This window comes from Bufo bufo, chromosome 4 (assembly GCF_905171765.1).
Source record: "Bufo bufo chromosome 4, aBufBuf1.1, whole genome shotgun sequence".
Taxonomy (NCBI): Eukaryota; Metazoa; Chordata; class Amphibia; order Anura; family Bufonidae; genus Bufo; species Bufo bufo.
The window spans coordinates 269,988,083-270,014,390 of record NC_053392.1 but is presented as its reverse complement, the minus strand read 5'-3'; the positions used below and the strand labels follow the sequence as shown (position 1 = coordinate 270,014,390).

General features: G+C 42.2%; 1 protein-coding gene across 16 annotated transcripts in view; it reads left to right on the top strand.

Moving 5' to 3' along the window:
• Positions 1-26,308, top strand: part of DST (dystonin) — a 572,762-nt gene that overhangs the window by 487,082 nt on the left and 59,372 nt on the right. For all 16 annotated transcript variants that reach the window (XM_040428594.1, XM_040428595.1, XM_040428593.1 and 13 more), the window contains 7 exons: positions 6,589-6,750; positions 10,607-10,777; positions 13,757-13,923; positions 19,086-19,245; positions 21,380-21,706; positions 24,456-24,540; positions 24,908-25,149. In XM_040428594.1, coding sequence (XP_040284528.1) covers positions 6,589-6,750; positions 10,607-10,777; positions 13,757-13,923; positions 19,086-19,245; positions 21,380-21,706; positions 24,456-24,540; positions 24,908-25,149 — 1,314 coding nt within the window. The remainder of the gene's footprint in view (positions 1-6,588; positions 6,751-10,606; positions 10,778-13,756; positions 13,924-19,085; positions 19,246-21,379; positions 21,707-24,455; positions 24,541-24,907; positions 25,150-26,308) is intronic.

Here is a 26,308-nt window from a genome sequence, read left to right as displayed (position 1 = left end):
AGAGGTGTGAGTTGGGTGGCATTTGGCCAGAGAGCTATTGTAATATCTTTGGACAGAGAAGAAAAGTTGGCATGTACTGTGATTCAATTAAAGCCAAATTTTCAATACAGTAGGCAAGTTGTCTTGGACTAGGCTTCCATGACCAGCATGGGTCATGAAATAGCTCTTGTTTTGCTGCACAGACATTGTCATGCGACCATGCGTCTGGTGGTGCACCTATGGCCAATCAGTCCAGGATGTCGGATATCTGTACCATCTCATCTATGGCGTAATTACGATGACAGTAATTTCCATCCGTGTACTTTCCGGACTACACCCACATGGACCCAATAAATGGTTCAATTCACACTCTAGAAACTCACAGCATGCAATATTCTTCTCTGTTTTCTTCAACACTCATTAATTGAAATGTCTGGATATGAAAAAAATGAATGCAAACCAGAAACCATATGGGCGTCCAGATATGAAAATTGAAACTTCCTAGAAATAATCAGAGAATAGTAATCTGGAGAAGAGGAGTGGTTAAAGGGATTATCCCAGACCTTTAAAACACATTTTTTATCACATATCTAGAGGACTCTCTTCCAATTCTGTGGGAGGTCAATAGCTCACTGAATCTCCCAGGATGCATTGCAATCAGATCTTATTAATCCCTTCCTCCCATGCATACAAAGTATGATATATCCCCAGAGATTTCTATAGTATGTAATGCCTCCACATTTTCCTCTACCACTGTCTACAGAGAGATAGCTATATACTTAGTTAGAAGTGAAGTTGAGATAACTGAATATTTGTATTGCATGTACATTGCGGTAATACTTTGTGATGTCCTATTAATTGCATAGTAATTGTTTTCACCGTATATGGCCTTCTATTGGAATGACAACTACTAATCTATTCTCTGACAGGGACAGTCTTTTCTGGTATTAATTTCCCGGTTGCTTATATCAGTGTTCCTCAACTCCAGTTCTCAGGACCCACCTGCCCAGATTTCCTTCAGGATTTCCTTAGTATTGAGCAGGTGATATAATTATTGTCAGTGCATTAGGACTTACCACAGGTATTCTATGGGATATTCTCAAATCATGACTGGCAAGTGATCCCTGAGGACTGGAGTTGAGGAACACTGGCTTATATAATACAACATAATATGATGCATAGATATATTGTTGTGGAACAATGTCATTATTTACTCCTACTCCCAACCTCCTAATGCAAATAACCATTGAAGAGTCTGGTTCTGCCCCCGGAATGTACAGTACTACCAGGTACAGGACTCTCACACCATTATTTATATTGAATACTACTAGTATGTGTAGTTGAGATACCATGTGTTTCATATGTAGCACATTTTTACTCCTCTTTGAGCGTAGGTGTCTTTGAGTACACTCCAGGGTCATACACGTATTATGTGGTGACCCTTGTGGTTAGTGGATTTGGTCATTTAGACCACAGGAAAGGCAGAAAATGATGTAACCTCTTCAAACAGACATTAGCAGTAGAATTAGTCATAATGAATATCTCTTACTACGTGGCAATTTCAAACAAGTCAGTTTCTCACATTTCTGCCTGCTGGAATTATCCTGGTTGCTGTAAGGGCAGTTACGGTGAAATGGAAACTTGTAGGAGAAAATAAGTGAAGCTGTAAAATGTTAACAGGTCTCAGATTTGGACCATCAATACTAAAGTATATAAACAGCCTGGGGGGAATGTATAAAAACTAGGGAAGATGGAGCAATTGCTGATAGCAACCAATGAGATTTCATCTATCATTTCTCAAAAGAAAATGGCAGCAGCAGCACGATTGATAGCTATGGCTACCCCTCATATTCTTGACTTGACTTGAGACTTTGGTAGACTCTGAACAGGATCTTATGGTCCACCATCCTCAGTCCTCTGCCTCACTAATGCTCTTGGCTGATTGGATCTGAATCTCTGCAACCACTATCCAAAATCTGGTGGAAGTCCATGATAATGTCTTTGGTTTTCAAATACAGCTGTGTAACTACCTTATGTGTTGGTATTCACGACTGTAGACCATGGTGTATCAGTATAAACAAATGGTCCAGATTTTCTAATTATAAAGATGCGGTAAGTGTAGACAGGCTGTCTAGACCTGCACCAGATTTATCACAAGGGCTCAGGCTCTCTGGTTGACTTACTTTGAGACTGAATTTCACACCAGAATTGTGGCAGAAAATGAACCATTTTAAGTCCCACCTCTTTCCAATATTGCTCCATCCCTTACCACTAAGCCCGTGCCCCTTTGTTGAGCATGTTGGAAATAGGTGTAGAAATCCTAGATGCACTAATTTGCACCACTTTTTAGACAAATTTTGGCGCAGACACATCAGTAAATATGGGCCAATGTGGCATTCTGCTTTAACGTAATAGCTCAACCTATTCATTGTCAGTCACTGCAGAAACATTTAGCTACAGCTTCAGTAATTCAAATAAAATCACTCATTATGGTGCCAAGATTTTTATTTATTTATTGAGGAAATAAGGATCTTGTTTTTGTTATACCCCTCCTCCCCCCACTGTATATTTTCCGTGTCTCTTTGGCCGATTCCCACTCTTTGGTTTGCTAGCAACGTACGGTAGTTCTTCTCAAGAGGCAAGTCCTACATAGGTTCTTACCACCCAAGGGCTAAAGCTATAGAAACAACCAGGGCTGGGCCCTCTCCCATTTTTTCAACAGAGCAGTCCTTGCTAGATAGTGTCATCATACCAAAAGACTACTATTTTATGGATAACATATGATTCAGCATCATATGCCATAGTTATTTGCTTTATCTCTGTAAATCAGTCTCCTATACTCACATATACCTAGGCTGAGAGGCATGAAGCTCCCGGGACCAATCCAAAAGTTGTAAGTAGCAACCGGCTTATAATCATTGCTACTTGTCGGGAGTGTCTTGTGTTAGTTTTGTATAATTTGTTTTGAGGAAAACTGGCCTGAGCTTTATCTCACTTTGTGAATGCTGAGCTACGAATGCACAGATCCTATTCAGATGTATATGTATAATATAACAAGCATTGGCTCCAAGATTTTTCTACACAGTCAAATAAGCATCAGATGTGGTGACGCTGGACAATCTTGCAATACGTTGCATTTATTTGGAAAGCACGGAGAGGCTTTTTCTATTCTACATTATTCTAAAACGTGTTCTTTGGTAATACAGTTAGGTATTGGTCGGTGTTACTGTTATCAGTAGTAACCCTGCTTGTTTGCCTGCAGCTACCGTAGCAAAGTTTCTTGTTCTGTCCACGGTACATTTACCTATACATGGTTCTCATCTTCTCTGTGGTCACTTGTGATGCATTTTGCATTTGTCTTCTTGTAGCAGCAAACACCTACTGAATAGTGTGTGGATTGTATTTATGTGTCCCTTATAGCGGTGTTATGTTCAGAAATCAATGGAAAGTCTGAGCTTTTAGATGAGCACAAAGGGGGCAGATTTATATGAAACTGTCTAAAAAGTAAAACTGTCCTTGTTGCCTATCACTGCACAGCTTTTATTTCTTATAGTGCTCTTGAAAATGAGAGCTTCAATGTACTTGAGCTCCAATACCAGACGCAACCCATGGACCGGTGTGGCTCTGTTTGTGGATAAAGGCAGCCATGTCTTTTTCTAACCTTGTACACCCAACAACAGATACTTCTTCTCAATTCTTTAAATACTTTCCCGGTTTGGGTTTCTGAAACTGCATAAAAAACTGCATGTGTCATCACCCGTAGGCCTCATGCACACGGCCGGGCACCAACCGTAGGGCCGCTTCATGTGGACACTGATCCATTCACTTGAATGGGGTCCGTGATCCGCCTCCGATGGTCCGCACCGGTGGATGCACTACTTTTTTTCACGGTGCGGACGCACGGACAGAAACCCCACGGAAGCACTCTGTGTGCATGAGGCCTTAATGTAAAGTGGTAATAGGTGTATTGAAGTACTTTCCATCAGCAGTAACAGAACAGTTTGTAGAAGGAACGGATCATATCATAGTTCTAATACTATGCACATTCTCTGAACCTTTTAACTCTGGCAATTCTGTCCATTTAAAACATTTTTTTTCTCTTAAAGAGGTTGTCTGGTTTTCTCATATTGATGACCTATGCTCAGGATAGGTCCTTCCTTTATATACATTATGTCCTCTGTTTATCCACTCCTGGCTTTGGCCTAAATAATCCATAAACCTAAATTTATATATCCTGCCTAAAGGCCTCTTTACATTGATTAATTGAAGTGCTCCTTTCCGACAAGTGCCTGCTGGTCAAGTAAAGAAGACCTCTGCGTTTACATACAGTGATCTCCTCCACAGTATCGCTCATCCCTATACAGAATCATTGTTGGCAAACGATGATTTTGGTGTTCTCATAAATGATCATATTACGTGATGAACAAGCATTTCGCTCGTTCATCGGGTAATCGGCAGATAATTGCTAATGATTATCTGCCCGATTCTCTGCCATGTGAAGGGGCCTTGAATCTCAGACAGTTAACAAGTTCAAGACCAACACAAATGGTATAATGGGTCAATCTTTTTTGGTCATACCTGGACTAACAGAGTATTTAGTGAATCACAGCAGAACAGAATTTCCTATTTCTACCAGTCTGACCACATGATCACCTGTCCATCTTACTAAATGCAAGCGTGCAGAGACACACTAGGTTTGGTTAAAAGCATAGACCATGAATGAGTTTTGTCTGGATGTAGTGCAGCAAAGTAAAACAAAGGCACAAGTTTCCATTGTTTAGCTTGATGCGGCAATTAAGTTGGTTGGAAAACTGTGGCATGTTCTCAGTAGTTTCCGTGATGTCACTTCCCTTGAGAGGTTTGTGGTTTTTAAAGAAAAAACATGGACTGAGGTAGCCTGTCCCCATTGATAGTGGTTGCTCCAGCATCTATAACAATGGCATATTGAATACTTGAGCCTGAAAGCAGCTGGTAGATATGGAACACTTAGCCTGCCAGAGGGGGTTGGTAAGCCGGCATCTCTTATGAGCCCTCAGATAAAGCATCTTGAACGTCTCAATCAGATATACTGCAGTAGACCTGACCTCACAATGAGCAGATATGAACTCTTCTTGTATCATGGCAGGTTGAGGTTATAAAGAGTATGGCACTTGACACAGTGGCAACAAAAGAATATTTACAAGATAAATCCCTTTCTTTTTATGTATTTATTTTTGTTTCTTTCTTTTTTATCCTTTTCCATATGTTCCTACACATTTTAACTGTGTACCCACAATAACTCACATCCATTCCTGGTTTCTAAAGTCCCTTTTTGGCTAGAATTTGATCAAGTTATTTTCCTGAAAATGGAAGATTATATAAAAACTTATTAGAAGATTATTTTTTAACAATTCTCTTACATTGAGAGATCTTTTGTTGCTATTCCTGAGAAAGACAACTGACTGATCACATAGGACTATCTAGACCTGCAGCAGATTTGTCGTAGGGGCTCAGGCTGGGTGATAAATCTGGTACAGGGACGGACACTCTTCACTGACAATGTACCAACTATTGTTTGGTTTACTTTAGGACACATTTTTACATTAGATGGCACTTCTTAAGACCGCCCCCTTTCCAGCAACACCCACCTCCTTTATGCTAAGTCCCACCCCCTTGTCAAATATGTCAGAAAAAAGTGTAGTTATTCTAGATGTGCCAAATTGCTCCATGGGGCAGGCGCACTAGTAAATTTGGGCCATATATTCCAACAGTATGGACTGTTGATTGGTGTAATTTTATGGTATGACACAATATCTTCAGAATATCTCTCCTGTTGGATGTGAATGACAGAAATACTCCTTCAGACTCCAAATGTATAAAGTTATCCTCCTCTAGAAGCACTGGGTAGAATGTCTCCATGTACATGCACACAGATTCTGACAGACCCTGTATAGCGGTGGATGGCGGCTGCATTTCTTGGTAAAAAGATGCTGTACAGGCATTATCCGCGGCCATACAGGCCCGGTGCCATTGAGTAGGAGCCCTTAATGGAATTATATGCAACATGCATGTTATCAAAATCATATGTCTGTTTCATCAGAAATTTCAATTCTGGATCATTTATACTTGTGACTCTTCTTTGTGCCATTCCTCTATTACTGCTACTAGAAGTTTATGAATAAAAGTACAGCTAGGCCTTAGCAGTTGGGGGATGTGCCTCTGCAGTCTGACATCGTCCAATCAGTGCTTCGTGTCAGACTGTGCAGGGACACACCCTCAATTAGTAATGCCCGCTTGTGCCTGTATTCATACATTTCTAGCAGGAATAATGGAGGAATGGCGCAACAAGAATTTATAAGAATGGATGCTCCACAATTGTTTTTACATGGGTTATTTAAGAAGTTACTAAAACGGGCAAGTCAGGAGAGGTGACTGGTTCTCTTTAACATTTAAACATTCATGGATACTTGATGGATACTTCAGCCATACAAAGTACAAAGATTCATTTGTCGCCTGTGAAAAGAGTGACATGTACTAAATGCACAGTATGTTTGTTGAATACAAACCAATTAATCAAATACCATCACAAACCATTAACGCCCCACATCTATTTTTGTATCAATCCTGCAGACTTTCCAGAAGGAAGAAATTGAACCTCTTCAGGCTCAACTACAGGAGGTGAACTGGTTAGGGCAAGGACTTGTGCAAAGTGCAGCCAAAAACACTAGCACCTCCAACTTGGAGCACGATCTAGAGGAAGTCAACGCTCGGTGGAATACGCTGAACAAGAAGGTATCATTTATTGGCTTAGTTTCCCTCTCACCTGGGCACATTTTAAGCAGATCTTATTCTCCTTCCAATGTGACATGAGAAGCGTAGCTAGGGGTTCAGCATAGTAAAGGGGAGGGGGTGAAAACCATCCGAGGCCTGAGTGGTTCTCTAACCCAGGTAATGCATGTTTACAGCCCCCCCATACCTTACACAGGACTGCTGCTCCCCTCTCCATTCCTTACATAGGACTGCAGCCCAATACAGACCTGTCCAAAACAGCTTCAACCCTCCCAGCAGCACTTTAGGTGCCTATATATTGCAATGGTGACAGGCTCAAATGTGTGGATGTTCAAAAGAGGTGTATAGTGGCATGAAGAATAGAGGGCGCTGGGGAAAAATAGGACTGGGAGACCAGGGCAGGAATGGTGACATGTGTCACTGCTTGTGATAATAAGATGATGTCCGGTCTATAGAGTAATATATGGGTTCCTCTAATTGTGTATTGATGTGATGGAAGTTCCTCAGTCTGGATTTGGGGTTCATAAAAACAAGGAACAATAATAGGATGTGAGTTACATGTAATGGGTGTAAAGTAATGGCTGACATACATGCCTAGATGTCTCCTACAGCAGTGACTACTATTCCTATGCCTGGGCTTACCAGGTCATGGCACCCTGGAGCTGGTTTCTTGCCAGACAAGATGAAAGCAAGAGAGAGGGGGGCAGAGTCAACGCTCCAGCTATATAACCAGTGTCGGACTGGGGTACTTAGGGCCCACCAGTGTAACTGATTCTGGGGCTCACCTTAGGGCTCCTGCACACAAACTTAATTTTTTTCCATGTCTCTACCGTTCACTTCACTTCAATGGGGCTGCAAAAAAATAAGACTCTGTGTGCATTCTGTGTCTGTATGTCCGCATGGCTGTTCTGCAAAATGATAGAACAAGTCCTATTATTGTCCACATTACAGACAAGGACAGGACTGTTCTATTAGAGGCCGGCTGTTCTGTTCCACATAATGTGGGATGCACACACCCGGTATCCATGTTTTGCGGATCCTCAATTTGTGGACTGCAAAACATCCAACGGTCATGTTCATGAGCCCTTACAGTGATAACAGAAATATTAAAGATGAAGTATGATGGCAGACATTCACAGCAAAATGCACAAACATACATGTGGCAGAATTTACACATATATGGATATCCTGCACTTAAGTCAGTCAGAAACCAGACACATGCAGCGCACACCAATCGCTCATTGGACACATGTGGCACACAAGACACTTATGCATGGCTCACATGCCACTGATGCATATGTCACATGGTGCACATACACCACTGATACATAGATCATATATAGCACACACCAATCACACATAGGAAACACGCAATGCAAACACCAAGACATTTATACCTAACCCTATTAAGTGTAGCACACTTGAAGGAGTTGTCTCACTTCAGCAATTGGCATTTATCATGTAGAGAAAGTTAATACAAGGCACTTACTACAATGCATTGTGATACTCCATATTGCCTCCTTTCCATCACATTATACACAGCACATATCCGTGGTTATTACCAACGTGTAATCCAGCAGTGGTGGCCGTGCTTACACACTATAGGTAAAGGTGTTAGCCTATGCGCACTTCCAGCTTTTTCCTATAGTGTCTAAGCACGGCCACCACTGCTGGATTACATGGTGGTAATAACAATGGATACGTGCTGTGTATAATGTGATGGAAAGGAGGCAATATGGAGTATCACAATACATTAGTAAGCGCCTTGTATTAACTGCATGATAAATGCCATTTACTGAAGTGAGACAAACCCTTTAACCCCTTTAAGCATAAATGTCTGGCATGAAATTTACCAAATCTTAACCTCCTCAGATTGCACATAATCTACAGTATATTTAAAATGGTTGTCCCACCATAATGACCTATTGCGTATCTACAGGATAGGTGATAAATATCAGATTGCTGGGGTCTGACTGCTGGAACACCCACTGATCATGAAAAAAGGGGTCCTGAAACATTCAACTACATTACCGCCAATCTATGTACACAAGAGTCTTAAGACGTTCCCTTGATCATGGGGGTCCCAGCAGTCAGATCCCCACCAATCAGACACTTATCACCTGTCGTGTCATAGCTGTTGGACCTTTTCACATTCCCTATCTTTAAAGGTTTTCTTTGGGTGTAAAAAAATAAAATGAAAATTTAAAATCTGGCCCAAAATATGTGTCAAACTAAAATAGAAATGCTCGCCTGTTAAAGGGCCTGTGTCCACTTTTCTAGTTATCCTCTATCCACAGGATCAGTGATAACTAAGTGATCCGTGTGGGTCTGAACGCTGGAGCCCCCACTGATGCCCTGCCTCTCCATCCATTCTCTATGGGGTCACGGGAGATGGCAGATTACAGCGCTGGCTATTTCCAGTGGTCCCAAAGAGAATAAATGGAGCAGCAGGGCATATGTGTGGTCTGCCACACCATCAAAAAGTGAGAACAGGACCCATTCCTGAGATCAGTGGGGGTCGCAGAATTGGACCCCACTAATCATATACTTATACCCTATGGTGTGGAGAGAACAACTTGAAAACCTGGACAACCCCTTTAAATCCTCCACCAGTATCTCTTTACATAACAGCAGTGATGCCTGTAAATACGGAATATCATCACTACCACCATGTAAACCATTTGTGTCAATACTGGAGAATGTGACGCACTGTTCAAAGTCCAACCCCCTTTGTAGGTCATAACCTTTAACAAAGCCCAAGCAAAGGTGCTAGAGGAGCAAAGTGAGCAAAGGGAACAAACTGAGGGTCATGACTGAAACAGAGGCATTAGGGTCACCTGAGGCAGGATAATAGTGGGGATCCTGGAGCAGGGGTAACTAGAGAAGAGACAATATTAGCGGTGCATTTAGAGTGGGGAATCTGGAGCTGGGGCACTAATGGGTCTGCACCTAAAGCAGAGGCATTAAGGTCGCCTGAGGCTGGGTAATAGTGGTGATCCTGGAGCAGGGGTATTAGGGGAGCAACTGGAAAAGATGCAATATTAGGGGTGTATTTAGAGTGGGGGCATTGGGGGGCATCTGCAGCTGGGGGAACTTATGAGGGTGCACCTAAAGCAGAGGCATTGGGGGGACCTTGGGCAGAGTCCCCCCAATGCCACTCTGAAATCTGCAGAGAACAGCACACATTTATAGATCTGTGTCTGCTATAAACAAATCCCCTATTTCCCCCTTACAGTCTTCTTCAGCTCACTACTGTCACATACCTGAGAAATCAGCCCAGCACCGCAGAGGAGTCCTTCTCTCCAGCAGCCAGTTTTCTGACAGCAGGGAGGGCAGGAGGATGGCCAGACGTGTTCTTTCCTCCTTCACTGCCAGCAGCTGGGAAGTTTCGAAGATACTGAGGGGCCTCCTGTACAATTTACACCAGTAGGAGGCTGCATTGGTGTGCGATACTGCCATCTAGTGGCTACAATAATTATCTCTCCTCAGAAACGAGCCTGAATATAACACCATACTTCCATATGTAACTTTAAGCAACACTTGTTAGAATTGAGGGCAGGCTAGGTGACTCACTGTATGATCAAAGAGAGAGACTGAGGATCTTCCCCGTAGCTGGTGGGCCAGGTCTGTCCCCTTACCCCTCCACTGTCCACACCTCTGATGTTACAGTGCTGTATACAAGATGTTGATATGTCTTGACACCATGGGAATTTCCCATAACAAGACAACACAATACTTATAATTTATGAAATATAGCCATCATGCCTATATGATTGATAGTGAAGAATATTCAGGTCCTCAGGTCTCTGATTGTCTGTTCCTCTATTATTGTGATTAAAGAAGTGGTTTATATTTCTAGGTTGCCCAGCGTGCTGCTCAGCTGCAGGAAGCACTTCTCCATTGCGGCAGGTTTCAAGATGCTCTTGAGTCCATTTTGAGTTGGCTCACAGACACGGAAGAGCTTGTGGCCAACCAAAAGTCACTATCTGCAGAATATAAAGTGGTGAAAGCTCAAATTCAGGAACAAAAGGTATGTTTACTTATTTTCATTTTTCCATGTGATATATTTGTCACTTTTTTATATTTTTCTTTTTTCATAGACAACTATTCGGGACGAATACACATCAGTCTATTTTTGGCCAAACCCACTGAGAGTGGTGGGTTCGGCTGGCACTGTAATGTTTAGGGGGATCTCCCGACTCTCCCTGAAAGATTATATTGCGGGAGAGAAGGATTGGATGAAATTAATATTTTTTCCGAATCCTATTTTTCTCCCGGGAGATAAGCCACCACCAGAAGTGTCTGGGAGGGGCTTTACACTTACTCGTTTAGCTGAGTATACACTTACTCGTTTAGCTGAGCCAAATGTGGATGTGTATGGGGAAGCTGGGAGAGATAGCTGTCACCGAATTATTGTTTGGCCGATAGCTTTTAAATACATATGGGGGCTTTAACTCTCTAGTGTTGCAAGTCTATTTCAGAGCTCTTGGAATCTAAATACTTTTGTAATTGCATCTAATTAAAAGTCAGCTATTCAATAAAATGTGTCTGTATAGCGCCACCGGCTGTTTGTTCTTTTTCTTATTTCTTTGTCCGGCTCACTGAGATGGCCGCACATGCTCAGTTTCATCCTTCAACTGCCTCCTAAGCTGTGATAGGGAGAGCTGAGACACGCCCCCTTAGCTACAGCAGAAAAGACACTTCCCTGAGCTGTCAGCTTGATATAAATCTAGCAGAGCAATAAATGCGGAGATCTCTGGATCCATGTGAGGTACAGGGCTGGTTCTAGCTTTGTTAGACAGAGATTGTCATGTACTATGTGATGTCTGATTTTAATCTTTTACATTTTTCATGGGACAACCCCTTTAAGTCTAGAATCTGGCCAACACAATGTTATTATGATAACAAGACAGGATGAGCTGAGCAGATTGATCTATACTTTTATGGGAAAAGATTCTTATAACTTGTAATTTATAAATTTAAACTTCTGCTTTTTCTGAACTTAAGACCACCCCTAGTATAGCCATCTGTGCTATCAAGCAGAGGTTTAAATGTATAAATTACTAGTTTTGCTAAATCTTTTCCCACAAAACTATAAATCAATCTGCTCAGCTCCTTCTTCTCTATAACATGCTGCACTGCATTTTGTGGTGACAGATCTTCTTTAATCCTGACAAACAGTAGGTTGTATAGTATTAAAACATAGTTTGACATAATAAGTCTCAACATTGTACAAATCCACTGACTTGAGGAAGGTTATTTGATGTTTTTTCCAAGTGTTTTTTTACTGATGACCTATCCTCTGGATAGCTGGTAACTGGGGGTACGTTACCTGGGGTCTCTGCCGATCAGCTGTTTGAGAAGGCACTGGCTCTCACAGTAGAGCTGAGGCCGTCTCTCTGCTTACCAAGTACAGAACCATACTGTCACGGCGGACAGGATACCAGATACACAGAAAATAAACGAACAAGTGTCTAGGCGAGAAGCTGGGGATCAAGGTCACCTCCTGACAAATCCCTACCAGCTCTCCCTATACTTCTATGCCCACGTTCAGACCCTGAAGATGGGAATAACGTGTCCTCGTGCCTGGGCTGAAAATTCCCTAAAATCCCTAAGATGGTGAAAGGGGGATAGAGGCAGCCTGCTCCCTCAGAACCTGGAGAGGGCAGGCGTCTCTCTAACAGCCTAGATAGCCAACCACAAGAAAACGAAAACCAACTTATCTTTTCTGAGCAGGAACAGCAAATCCATCCTTCCTTCCTTTCACAGAGCCAGACAGAAGCTATAACCCGCACAGGACACTGGGAGTGAGCGTAATTTAAACTCAAACCAACGACCCCACCCAGTGCACCTGAAGGGAGGCGGATATAGCTCAACTCCAAACAAAAACAAAAGGCTACACACGTGTTGCTAATCTGGCAGACCTCCGCACATAGCCTGAGCAGGGCATGACACATACATTGTATAGCGGATGTGATTGGTATCGCAGCCCAGCCCCATTTACTTCAATGGAGCTAAGCTGCACCTAGGCCACGTGACCGATGATGTGACGTTATACGGCCTAGAGAAAGCTGCAACACTACTTCGAGGGCCGGTGCCTTCTCAAACAGCCAGGGGTTGGACCCTTACTGATCAGATACTGATGATCTATCCAGAGGAAAGGTCATCAGTAAAAAAACATTTGGATAATCCTTTTAATTGTACCACGATGTACAGATGTAGCTAACACACTACATCTACGCGTTATGACTTTGTTAACTCTGCTGCATCTAAATCTACTCCCCTAGACATTGTCACACAGTCATATAAAATAGGTGTGATAGAGAAAGGATGCTCAGCTTCTAATTGTGTTATCTGTTCCTCCTAATGCCTCCAGCGTACCCTGTGTAAAGCTGTTACACGTGCCGCTCATCCCAGAACATATGCAATAGCTTTACATTTAAAGGGGTATTCCCATCCTATAAAGCAGTGGCATATTGCTAGGATATACCATCACTTTATGATCAGTCATGGTCTAGCCTCTGGGACCCCAATGTCCCTGAAGGGCAGCAAAAGCATCACTTTATAAGATAGGCAAAGAGTTCTTCTTAGGAAAACATAACACATAACCTGAGTTTGTTGTAGACATTGCAATCATGTTCCAATATGATAGTGAAGCACATCCAGTCTCAGCTGTATAGATGCTGTATACTTTTCCTTTTACATCCGTCTTCTCAGTCCTTCAGCTCTGCATTCATAATGCTTGTGAAATAATTTTTGGTTAATGTTACTGATAGGCATGAGGAACTGCGCATATTTGGTGAATGTTACTGGTTACATAGGCATGAGGGACTGCGCATTTTTAGATGTTATGGCACTCGGATCAATTGATAAAATTGTAACATTCAAATATACCTAATAGTTTCCAAATTTCAGCTTGTTTCCTCCTTCAGAAAATAAACTGGGGGCTAAAAATGATCTCATTCTTTTTATTTCTAACTATCATTGTATTTTATTTCATTTTTACCAGCTACTGCAGAGATTACTAGATGACCGTAAACCTACCATTGATGTGATAAAACGCGAGGGGGAGAAGATTGCCGGTACCGCTGACCAGACGGATAAGGATAAAATCTTGAAACAATTTAGTGCCTTAGAACGTAGGTGGGACGAGCTGCTGAAGAAAGCTGAGACACGGTACGACAAACAGTATTTGTAACTATCCCAGGAGAAGGGGAAGTCTGGGTTAGAAGAGGGTTTGCCAGTCTTGTCCTTGGTCTGTTTCTGCTATTGTAGCTCATATATTTTGAAGTGAATGAGAGCTGCAATAAGTGAACACAGCCTATGGAGAAGTGGTGCTGGTTCCCAAAAAATCTGACTCTTTTTTGTAATCCCGAACATGCCTTTAAAATTAAAATGCAGCACTGTGCTTGCACCTTTGCTTCACATAATGATGTATTCATACAAAGCAGCTTCATGTACAGTGTTAGCTCATTTACAGTGAACTGTCATACACTTGCATATCTTTGCAGTCATTGTTCTTGCATTTATACGGGGTACTATTGGCTTGTTGGCAGGAGAGCCCAGGCTTCAGATGAATAGTCTTAATAGCTTGTGCTATTGGTGGTGTCATATACCTAGGGCTTATTTGGAGTTTTAGTGATCTTGCTATTCTCTTTGGTAATGCTTCCTCCTGGTACTGTTATTTTAATGTGAAGTTAAACCTAAGCATTGAGAAAGTTATTTTTATTTTTTTTCCAAACAGATTAAACCCATCTGTTGTCTGCTTCCTCCATGCTTATCCTTAGCTGTAGTTATCAATACGGCGGAGTAAAGTCTGTATTACACCAGGCGATTGTCAGGCCAGTCATCACTAACGAGCATTTGTATGAATGCTCATTAGCAATGATCTGGCAGTGTAATACTCCCGCCGATTACCCAATGAACAAGCAAACACTCGTTCATCGGGCAACCTAAATCTTTTGACAGGTTTAAAGAATACCGTTTGCCGGCGGCAGATCGTGTGGTCTAATCACAATCTGCTGCCGGCAAACAGCTGGACAGCATGGAGACAAACTATGGTATAACGACCACTTGTCCCCATGCTGTGGAGGTGATCGCTGCATGTAATAGTACCAGTCTCCTCCGCTAGCGTGCAGTCGATTGCCAGGAAGGAAGGCATCCTTCTCCACAATCGCCGGCAGAATCGGGCTGCCTAATACAGCCTTAATTGTTTTACTGTACATGTGATGGATGGAAAGGTAGCTTTGGTGAACAAAGATATCCTGTTAATCATCTTAACAGTTATCCTGGAACAGTAGCCATCCATAGATAGCACGAATAAGAGTTTCATCCATAGCAAATCAACTCATTGGTTTCATTCTGCAAGTGGAAGCTGTGAAATGAAAAGCACCTTTATTAGAATGGCTCCCCTTGTGCAGAGGTCATCCAGTGACTTGTGTTAGATTCTTCAAAAGATTTTTCAGTTAAAAAATTCTGTAAAAAAAGTCCTTAAACGGACTATTCATCATCTGAAGACATCATTGGTGACACACAGGTCAGGTCACCGCTGCTGCCTGTCAAAACAGATGTCAGCGGGGAACCTGAAGGTCCAGCCACAAGGAGGAGTCTGCTAAAAGACCTCCAGCAGGTGAACAGCCCCCTTATGTTCTCTTTGTGTATCCCACTGTTAGGCTCCATTCACACGTCCGCAAATGGGTCCGCATCCGTTCTGCAATCTTGCGGAACGGGTGCGGACCCATGCAGTCTCTCAGTGTTCTGTCTGCATTTCCAGAGCACGCTGCCGATCTTCCGGTCCGCGGTTCCGGAAAAAAATAGAACATGTCCTATTCTTGTCCACAATTGCAGACAAGAATAGGCATTTCTATGGGGGTGCCGGCTGGGTGTATTGCGGATCCGCAATACACTACGGACGTGTGAATGGACCCTTAAAAGGGTTATCCCACAAAAAATCTATTTATCACATATGCACAGGATAGGAGATAAATAACAGTTGGCAGTGGTCCAACTGCTGGGAGCTTCTGTGATTTCTCAAACATGGGGTCCCCGAGTCTCAGCACATCTCGGTACACCTCTCTATTCACTTCTATGGGAACTGATAGATCACGGTCTACATCAGTCTCATAGAAGTCAATAGAGCAGTGGACTGACATGCACACTACTACTCCTTTTAATGAGGACTCACAACCTCTGGATCACTGATTGTGCCAGTGGTTGGGCTACCCACAATTCAGTATTTATCACCTATTTTGTGCATAGGTTAGACATTCATTCATGAGATAACCTCTTTAAATCCATGACCACCATTGCAAATCCCCTGAGGTCTAGATCCCAGTTTTCCCAGACTTTCAAAAGGGGAAAGTTATGCAACAACCCATCAATATATAATACAAATCTTTATTTATATAGTGCCAACAGGGTTGATGTACAAATAGTCATAAATTACAGCAACAAACAAGAGCACATATATTACATATTACAGCCATAATGTGCCAAACATTGTCTCTATGCAAGTCTAAGGGGAATTTTAAACCCATCCCTTCTCCCACCACCAGTGGACACGTAGCTAAAACCTGTGAGCCATATGCTGAAAACTGGCGTATGTACAGAAATAAAACTGCCCCGATATGTGATGCTGATGTCAAGCCCAGACCTAATAGTATTCCACTGAAACATTGAAGTACAGAAATGCTCAGATCTGTCCTTGGAAAACTAAGATACATGGAAAGTTTTTGTTCTCTCCTTGAAGTTACTTTGTGACCCAGCATTGACTGACATAGAAGCAAACACTGCACATATTTCTTGTATGAAATCTTTGAGGGCGAACATGTAGTAAAGCCTGACTAATTTGAAAATAATTCATGATAATTCCACTTTCATATCCACGAGTTTATGAACTTTTGCTGGACTTTTACACAAAAGAAATCTTCATATTGTGCTCTTGTCAGCCAATAGAATGATAACGCCAGGCAAGTTCATAGTGGAGGGGCAGAGAGGCAAAGCCAATACATGGTTTCTCTGCTATAATAATACACTGAACCCACCCCGAGATGTTTATTTAAGCTTGTAATTGCACCCCGTAGCTCTGCTTTTTCTCTTTCCTCCAGTGAGGTCACCAGATTCATTCAATGTAATTACAACACAGCCATGTTATTTGTGCTGGACATGGCACACACCGTTACCAGTTTATGCTGAAGTCCATATCCTGTGGTTTGGTAAAGGAATTCTAGTTATTTTCTAGAATCGCAGAAAAAGGGAATCTCAGATCATTATTAGGACTTGATGAATGCCCAAGTATTGCTGGATGAAACTATTTTCACTGGGAATGATTTATATTGATATTCAGTCTGCAGGCACGCCTTAGTGCTATGCTAATATACAGTACATGCAGTAGTACAGAGGTGTTGATAAAGTCTAAAGAGATCGACCCCCAAATGTATAGGAGTACACCTGTGAATACTAGTCACTCCGTTTTCACATAATATTGCTATACAAAGGTAAAAAAAATACCCAGATAATGCCTCATTCACACATCAGTGTTTGGTCAGTGATTTCCATCAGTGACTTTGAGCCAAAACCAGGTGCGGCTCTAAAGACAGAACAGGAGCAGATCTTTCCCTAATACCTTATGTCTGTGGAGGCTCCAGTTCTGTGGTGATTGCTGTGCCGAGATCACCGATCCTTATTGTCCAGTGATAGCCACCCCACTAGATTTAGATGAGTTTGTAATTAATGGGACAGATTTACTAACACTAATCTAGTATTCTCACACATTGTCACATTTTAGGTCAGTCCCCTTCCATCTAAAGCACACCCAATTTTACCTAAGCCACGCTCCTTGTCCACTGACTTGTAACAAGTGGTGCAAGGCATGTACACAGTTTTTTTAATGAAAATTAAGCCAGAACAAATATAAAATATAGTCATTTAGTCTTTATTCTAAAAGGCCAGAGCTTTTAAGCCCTTTTGTGACATATGGTTGTCACACACACACAGGGAGTGGGGAAGTGACCACTGAGCTCAACCCGCACCCCTATCCCTGCCTACTTGCCTCGCAAGTCCTAGTGACAACGGACAACTGGTCAACAAACCCTCAACTAGAATAAGTGCAGGGAAGACAGACAAGACATACAACAGTCAAATGAGCCGAGTCAGAGACCAAGAGAGCAGCAAGGTACCAGAGGAACAAGCGGAGGATCGTCAGGAGAAAGCCGAAGTCAAAACCAAGAGGAAACGCCAAGACCAAGGGATAAGACAGACTGGTAGTCACAACACGAGCAGGAGACCAACATACCAGGTAAGTATAATCGCAGGAAGGACCTCAATAACAGGCAATCTGTGGCCAGCAGATTGCCTGTTTAAATAGGGCGCTAGTGGAGTCATGTGACGTGGCCAGCGTCACATGACTCCTGAGTTTAGATACAGCCGAGCGCCGAGTGAGCAGCTCGGCACTCAGCCCTAGTGCGGTTACCACGGGAACAGGCGACGTCGGGCGTGCCCCGGCCATCCCCGCCTCCTGGAGCCCCGCACTGAGCGCACCGTGACAATGGTTAAACCTACCCTACATTTTTAGGACACCAGAGTAGCTTTGTTTTTCAGCTGTAGTGTTTAGCAGCATTTAGCAGTTTTCTGACCCATTCTATTTTATAATGTCATCTATATAATGTATATTTGTCACACTTTGACAGTGGGGCAGTTTACTAATACTGTCTAATGATGCACCACATTCATCACCGTGGCTTCTGCTGGAGGATACATTTGGTACATCTTTAGACTGTCTAGTTTAAGTTTGTGCCGCTTATTAGCTGGCTGACTTTGCACCTAAATTTTATGAAAAATGTATCTTAAGCCACATCCCATTTGTGGTAAGCTACATCCTCTTTTTGGCAAGACACAGCACGTCAGGCGAGCCAAAAAAGTGTCTGAAACACTTAATAAATGTGGAGCAAAGCTTGTGCGCAAGTTCTTGGCACAAATTTTGAAAGACTTCTGGCACATTTTGATTAGTAAATCTCCTCCAACAATTGAAAAATGACTAGATTTGAATGAGCAGTTCACTAAAGTCTTACAAAGTGTATTAATACTAATAGCATGGTGTATATCTCTCATCTCTTGGCATCACTGACCTGGCCCTCTCCTGGATCACATCATACCTCACAGACCAGACGTTAAGCGTCTCCCACTCTCACACCACTCTCTCCTTCTGTACCAGTTTGTAACTCGTCTTGTTTATGCTTAGTGCAAGTGTCTGTATTATGTATGTGCACCCCTTATCATATGTACAGCGCTATGGAATGAATGGCGCTTTAATAATTAATAATAATAATAATATCTTTCAGGAATCGACAGTTGGATGGTATACTAGTTGTAGCAAAGCAGTTCCATGACACATTGGAACCTTTGTCTGACTGGCTCAGTAACTCAGAGAAGAAACTTGCCAACTCTGAGCCCATAGGAACACAGACACCTAAACTCCTTGAACAGATTGCCCAACACAAGGTAAGACTAAAGTATTTTTGCACAAAGCCTAAGACAAATGTGTGCTGCCTTTTGTTATACATTTTTGAAGTACCACATACCACCGTACAGGGCCATATATATTGTACATTCTCATATGTGGGTTCAATTAAAGAGGACCTTTCATGGGTTTGTAGTAAGTGAGATAAATATCTGTACCTGCGGGGTACCCTCCGCTGTGCTGCCACCCTGCCTGTTTTTTTTAAAATAGCGCTCCTGCACCCTGTTATGACCTCCCGCAAATTTTGAGCACCGGAGCAATGGGGAGGAGACGCAGTCTGCGATTGGACAGCGCTACAGCCAGGGGAGAAGGAGACGCCCACAGAGAAAGACTGCGTCTCCTCTCCATTGCTCCGATGCTCAGTATTAGCATACTGAGCGCAAATTTGCGGGGGGCCATAACGGGGCGCAGGAGTGCTATTTTAAAAAAAACAGGCAGGGTGGCAGCACAGCGGGGGGTACCCCGCAGGTACAGATATTTATCTCACTTACTACAAACCCATGAAAGGTCCTCTTTAAGTATTTGACTTTGTGAAGAATACATTGAGCTGCAGATGTGACTCATGCAAACTGTAAAAATTGGCTGTGACAGTGGAAATTGGGTCACAGCCAGTCTGCTCCCAAACAAGTCAAGGGTACTTTCACACTAGCGTTAAAGTTTTCCGATATTGAGTTCCATCCTAGGGGCTCAATACCAGAAAAAAACGCATCAGTTTTATCCTAATACATTCTGAATGGAAAGCAGCCCGTTCAGCATGCATCAGAATGTCTTTCGTTCCATCCTGCATGCTGCGGTATTTTCTCCGGCCAAAATTACGGAACACTTGCCGGATTCTGCATTAATTTCCATTGAAATGTATTAATGCCGTATCCGGTACAAAGTGTTCATGAAATTGTCGCATTGACTGATCTGCTTTTCCGGTCTGCCCATGCGCAGACCTTTAAAAATGTGAAAAAAATATATACCGGATCCGTTTTTCCAGATGACACCGGAGAGATGGATCCAGTATTTCAATGCATTTGTCAGTCAGATCCGGAAACAAATGATATCCGTTTGCTTACGGATTTCCGGATCCTGCCGGAACTGCGTGCCGGATTCTTCTAAATCTAGTGTGAAAGTACCCTAAGCTGGCCATACATATTAGATAAATGTAGGCCAAACCTGCTGTCAGGAGGAACCAGTCATCTATTGACTCAAATGCCAGATGATGGGGCGAAAAAAGAACCATGTATTTGGATTTGAACTGCTCAATCCTTTTGATCTTGGGGAGATAAGCTGTGGCCAGAGACTATAAGAAACCTTCTAATATATTATATCTAAGAATAATCTCTTTCTCCACCTATCAGCTCTTTTTCTAACACTTCCCTTCTCCACAGATGAGTTTAGGGAAAGGAGTTAAAGGGCTTAAGTGTGGAAAAATCCTTTTCACTCTGATAAAATTGTGTGAAAAGGTTAAACCAATTAAATATATTGTTATGTAGGTGATTAAATGACCTTAGTTAATCTGCTGCTCCAAGGGGAACTATTTTAAGCTGCTTGTACATGTTGCAGTATAGAATTGGGATCTGCATGTCGATCACTGCCAATTGCTTGTACAGATGCACCCGGCAATTAACGGTGGTCCACATGCAGACCCACATCTTGACCCGACAGCCTCACATGTCCCAATAGTGAAACACAGACATGAATCACAGCTCACACATTACAGATCATTGAAATGTAGCTCCTTCCAAGTGAGATGGGTGTAATGAAAGCCAATATGGAACCACATATATTTGTGTCTATGTACAATATATAAGTTTGATTTCCATGCATAAATGGTGCTTCAAGAATGGATGACTCCGCCTGTCTTCAGAACTAACAGACTTTGCTCGTTCCTCTTGCAGACTTTCTTCAGCTAAAGAATCTTAATCTCTGCACTGTCTGTTTGATTTCACAAGTTAAACATGAAGCTCTTTCTTTCCATTCTCACCTCCTGATTAAACTAACAACCCCGCTGATTGAATTTTCCTTTCCTCATTTGCATCATTTCATTTGGCTACATTTTCCCTTTGTTTTTATATATATATATATATATATATTATTTTTTTATTTCATTTTCATCTCCTCATCCAGGCGTTACAAGAAGACATTTCAGCCCATAGCACCATTTTACACCAATCTCTGAGCATTGGTCAGTCATTAAAAGCCTTAAGCTCCAGGGAAGAAAAGGAAATGGTTCAGGAAAAATTAGATATTTGCCAAACCCGATTCATGGAGGTGCAGGAGAGAAGTAGCAGGAGAGAGGAACTTCTGCACCAGGCACACTGCAATGCTCAGATATTTGGGGATGATGAAGTTGAGCTAATGAACTGGCTGACTGAAGTACATGACAAGCTGAGCAAACTATCAGTCCAAGATCACAGTGCAGATGTACTCACGCGACAACACACTGAGCTGCTGGTATTTTATGTTTGTTTTCTGATTCTTTTGGTTCAGTTTCCCTTCATGCTTGTGTTATTATTTTATGACCATAGACGCTATTTGTTATTGCATCAATCCATTTGGAGAAGGAAAAAGTAGGGCGCAGACTATTCATATTTTCACAGAACGTATCCTAAATTTACAGTTTTTACCTCATTAGTCTTCTGAAGACAACTTAATAAGGGATTATTTCCGCCTGTCTTGGTTATTTCTATACTTCTTTTTTACTTTTACTGCTCCTTTTTTTTCAAGGATATATTGTTGGAATTCACGCTCTGGGTGCTGCGGGTTACGAGGATTAATGAGAATATTATCCGATAATTGTTTTGCAGCATCTGACGCTTAAAAGGGAGGGGGTATATCTTTCCTGATGAGATCTGACTTTTCTATTTCTATCTCTTTAGGCCACCTGCACTCGAACGTGTGCTTCCCGTTGCCGTATTGCGGACCGCATTTGCGGAGCCACAATACACGGGCACCGTTCCGTGTGCATTCCGCACCACGGATGTGGACCCATCCACTTCAATGGGTCCACAAATCTGGAGCTGCGGAATGGTGCGGAACGGAACCCTACGGGAGCACTACGGAGTGCTTCCGTGGGGTATCGTCCCGTACTTCCGTTCCGCAAAAAGATAGAACATGTCCTATCTTTTTGCGGAACGGCCGGATCGCGGACCCATTAAAGTGAATGGGTCCATGATCCGCTGTGGCTGCCCCACGGGTGGTGTTCGTGCATTGTGGCCCGCAATTTGCCAGGGGCGCACACGTTCGCGTGCAGGAGGCCTTATACTGTAAATTCTTGAAGTTAGCTGAAGTCCAAGGACAATTTAAAATATGCACATTTCTACACATTCTTATTGCATTTTACTGTGAACTTTAGAAGAGGCTTTGTTTCTTTTCATCAGGGTGTTCCGTTGGGTTTTTCTAGTATCTTGCAATTACAAAAGCCATAACCAGGAATTGATAAATGACCCACAGTGGGGTAAAAACTGGGGTAAAAAAAGTTGCAAAAAAAGTTGCCCAAAAAAAAGTTTGCCCAAATAGCATTTTCACACCTCGCCACTTTATGAAAAGCTGGCCCACTGTCATAAATTAAAGAGGACCTTTCACCGCTCCTGACATGCCTGTTTTAATAGCTCCATGCATTCCCCACGTACTAACAATTCTGGAGCATCTATTTTTATGGGTGTATGTTGTGCCATTCCTTTATTATTATGTACTATGTTACTATGTTGCTAGAAGTTATGAATTAATTGATATTAGCCTTCAGTAAGGGTACAGAGGGGCGGTAACCAGTTGGGGGGGGGGTGTACCTGCACAGTCTGACAATAGCAGCACTGATTGGATAGAGTCAGACTGTGCAGGTACACACCCCCAACTTGTTACCTCCTCTTTGTACCCTTACTGCAGACTGCTAGCAATTCATTCATAACTTCTAGTAGAAATAATAAAGGAATGGCACAATATACAGACATAAGAATAGATGATCCAGAATCGTTATTACATGGGAAATGCATGAAGCTATCAACAGGCATGTCAGGAGTGGTGACCGGTCCTCTTTAAGCGCATCCTCTGCAGGTGCATAGAGATCTTAAGACTGGTTTTGAAAATGCCTGCCCTGATAGCTGACGCCCTATGAGTCCTTCACAATTTGCCAGTATTTGCTTGAAAATGGATCCGGTACAGCTGTAATGATTTCAGTATAAATAGGAGCCATGATGCTAGTGTGAACAGATCCTCCGAGATAATCAGGATGTACCGTTCCGTTGATATATAGTCGTTTACAAGCAGGGCTGTTTTTACTGCAGCTCAGAACCCAGTTTGGTGCAAATCTTTACTGTTTATCAAGTTCCTTATATAGCTAACTACATACCTGAGATTCTTTCTTAGTGCTTTTCCTTCAGCCCCTAGAGACGTGGCTTGATTAGGTAGTTATCGTAGTCTAAACAATTGTACAGTCTGCTTATATTATTTAAGGTCAAAGGAGTTGCTCCTTTTTATAGTAGACTGCAGTCCACTTATTAAAGGGGTTGTAGAGGATTTTAATATTGATGGCCTATCTTCAGGACAGGCTAACAATATCAGATCAACTTAAAAATAAATTGTAGGAACAGAAAAGAGTCAGAGCAGGTGAATGACGTCTCAGATTTTAAACCTATACAGGCCAGCAAAGTGTAAATGTACTTCTGCAGAGCTAGTGACTATAACAACATTGGCTCCATAGACAGGGGTTAGAGGCATTTTTACCACTCCTCGATGTGCAGTGAAACCTCCTGAATTAACCTTGCATGCTTAGGTCAGATATAATGGTAATAAATGTCACAACACTGCACGTAATAGGCCAGGGATTAACCTCCAAATGCTAAATCATGTATATTAAAATAAATGTAAAACTAAGGCAAAAAATTCAGTACTTCATTTGGGTACACTATGATTGAATTACACTTACACTTGTAAAAATGTCAGTCATTATTTTTTCAATGTCTTAGGCCTCATTCAGATGGTTGTAGTGTTGTGCTGATCCGCAAATTGCACCATAATAGAAAATGCCTATTCTTTTCCATGAATAGGACATGCTTTATCCTTTCTGCGGAGCCGCGGAACGGAACCACGGATGCGGACGCACATGGTGTGCTGTCCACATCTTTTGCGGACCCGTTCTTTAAATAACGATTTTTACACCAAAACTCTGAGAAATTTAGCCAACACTTTCTATTTTTTCTGATAGCTCCTTCAGGAAGACATTCTGCTGAGAAAACAAAATGTTGATCAGGCCATTCAAAATGGATTAGAGCTACTGAAACATACAACTGGTAAGTGATGTAGTTGTACCAGAATCGTAAGGTTTATAATATCTAGGTTATATTTAGTATGCAGGGTGACTGAATTATATGGTGCAACACGAGTTAACATGTCCATAGCAGAATCAGGTTCTGGTTATAAAGTTTGGCCTGGATACTGGAACCCTAGCACTCACGAGTCTCTGGAGGATGACACTACTCTGCTCGGGCCATGGACCATTATTAGACACTTTAGGCTGAATGTTGGAAAATGTCTTTCAGCTATACTCCACCCTGCTCTGATTGGTAATCCTTATAGATCTGTTATTAGTCACAAGTTGACCAGAAAATTTACAATCTTTGTGTTAACACATGGTAAACATGTTTTTTTTTTACTTAGGTGATGAGGTTGTTATTATTCAAGAAAAGTTGGATGGAATAAAATCTAGATATTCTGAAATCACAAAGCTAAGTTTTGATGTTTCTAAAGTGTTAGAACAGGCCTTAAACCTTGCAACACAGTTCCATTCAACTCATGACGAGTTGGGAAGGTGGCTGGACAAGGTGGAAGTAGAGCTGAAGGACTATGAAATACAGGACCAAAAACCTGAGGAAATGAATGCTGTACAACAAAGAAAGAAGGTAAGTCTTCCTTACTTTTACTTCCAGTGACTGTGAGGCTGTTCTCACTCTGTGTTTTGCATCATCTGTTTGCTACATCCACCAGGAAAGATTCTGGTGCATACCTCAGACGTATCTATTAGTGTTGAGCGAAGCGAAGCACTTGAAGTGGAATTTGGTTCAAAGTTTAGGAAAACTTCTATTGGCAACAAATCCAAATTTCCTTGTACTTTGTGTGGTAACGAATCAGGTTTTCCTAAAATGATGTCTGTACATGTTACAAAATGAAACTAAATGTAGAGGAGACAAGCCTGGTAATGCAAGATCACCCATAATGCCGTGCAGATAGCCAATCCCTTTGACATTGCAGCCCTATAAAACACTCATCCCGCGCGGTCTCTGCCATTGTCCTGAGAGTTGAGCATAGGGAGAGATGTGGCAAGAGCTCATACGCTAGGGACAGTGTTGCTGGAAATGATTAATAGAAGAATTTAATACCAGTATGATGGAAGCCTTTATTATTCCAGTGCCCAGCATGCCAACCAATACCATCCAGTCTGCTCCCCTTAGGGAGGCCAGGTCTCAGTGATGACCATTCTTATCTTTTGCTGGCTTTACTTCCTAGAAAAGTCAGCAAGATGCAGAGTGAGGAGCTGGATGTTCCTGATAACATATTCTCATCAATTTTAGATGATGAGGAAAAGCAGATGGCAGAAGAAGGGCTCCCACCTGTTGGGCAGGAGAGCTATGGGGTTGGAGAAATTGATATGCCAGAGCTGATTAATATTCAGTGTTTACTGTCAAATAACCTGCAGGAGATTGCAGGCCAGAACAGCAATAATATGCAAATTGTGCCCCCACCTAACCAGCCAAAACCCAAACCAGCAACACCCCCTGTTTAAAGGTGCCATTAACAATGAAGACCAACCATACAGTGCGGTGTTCATTATTAAATGAAAGGCAGCTGAAGGCTATTTGGCCGTGTGGTTCTTTACCGCAGCATGGCCGCAACACGCCCTCAGCATGGCTGCTTCGTGTGGCCGTACCCTAAGGCAGAGTGACCTAGGTATATCTGATTTATAGCGAAGCTGGCGAAACAAATTTTTCAAAACTTTGTTTATTTGTAGTATCTATAGCCCCCATTCACATAACAAAGGTCAAATAGTGACCTCTGTTGTGT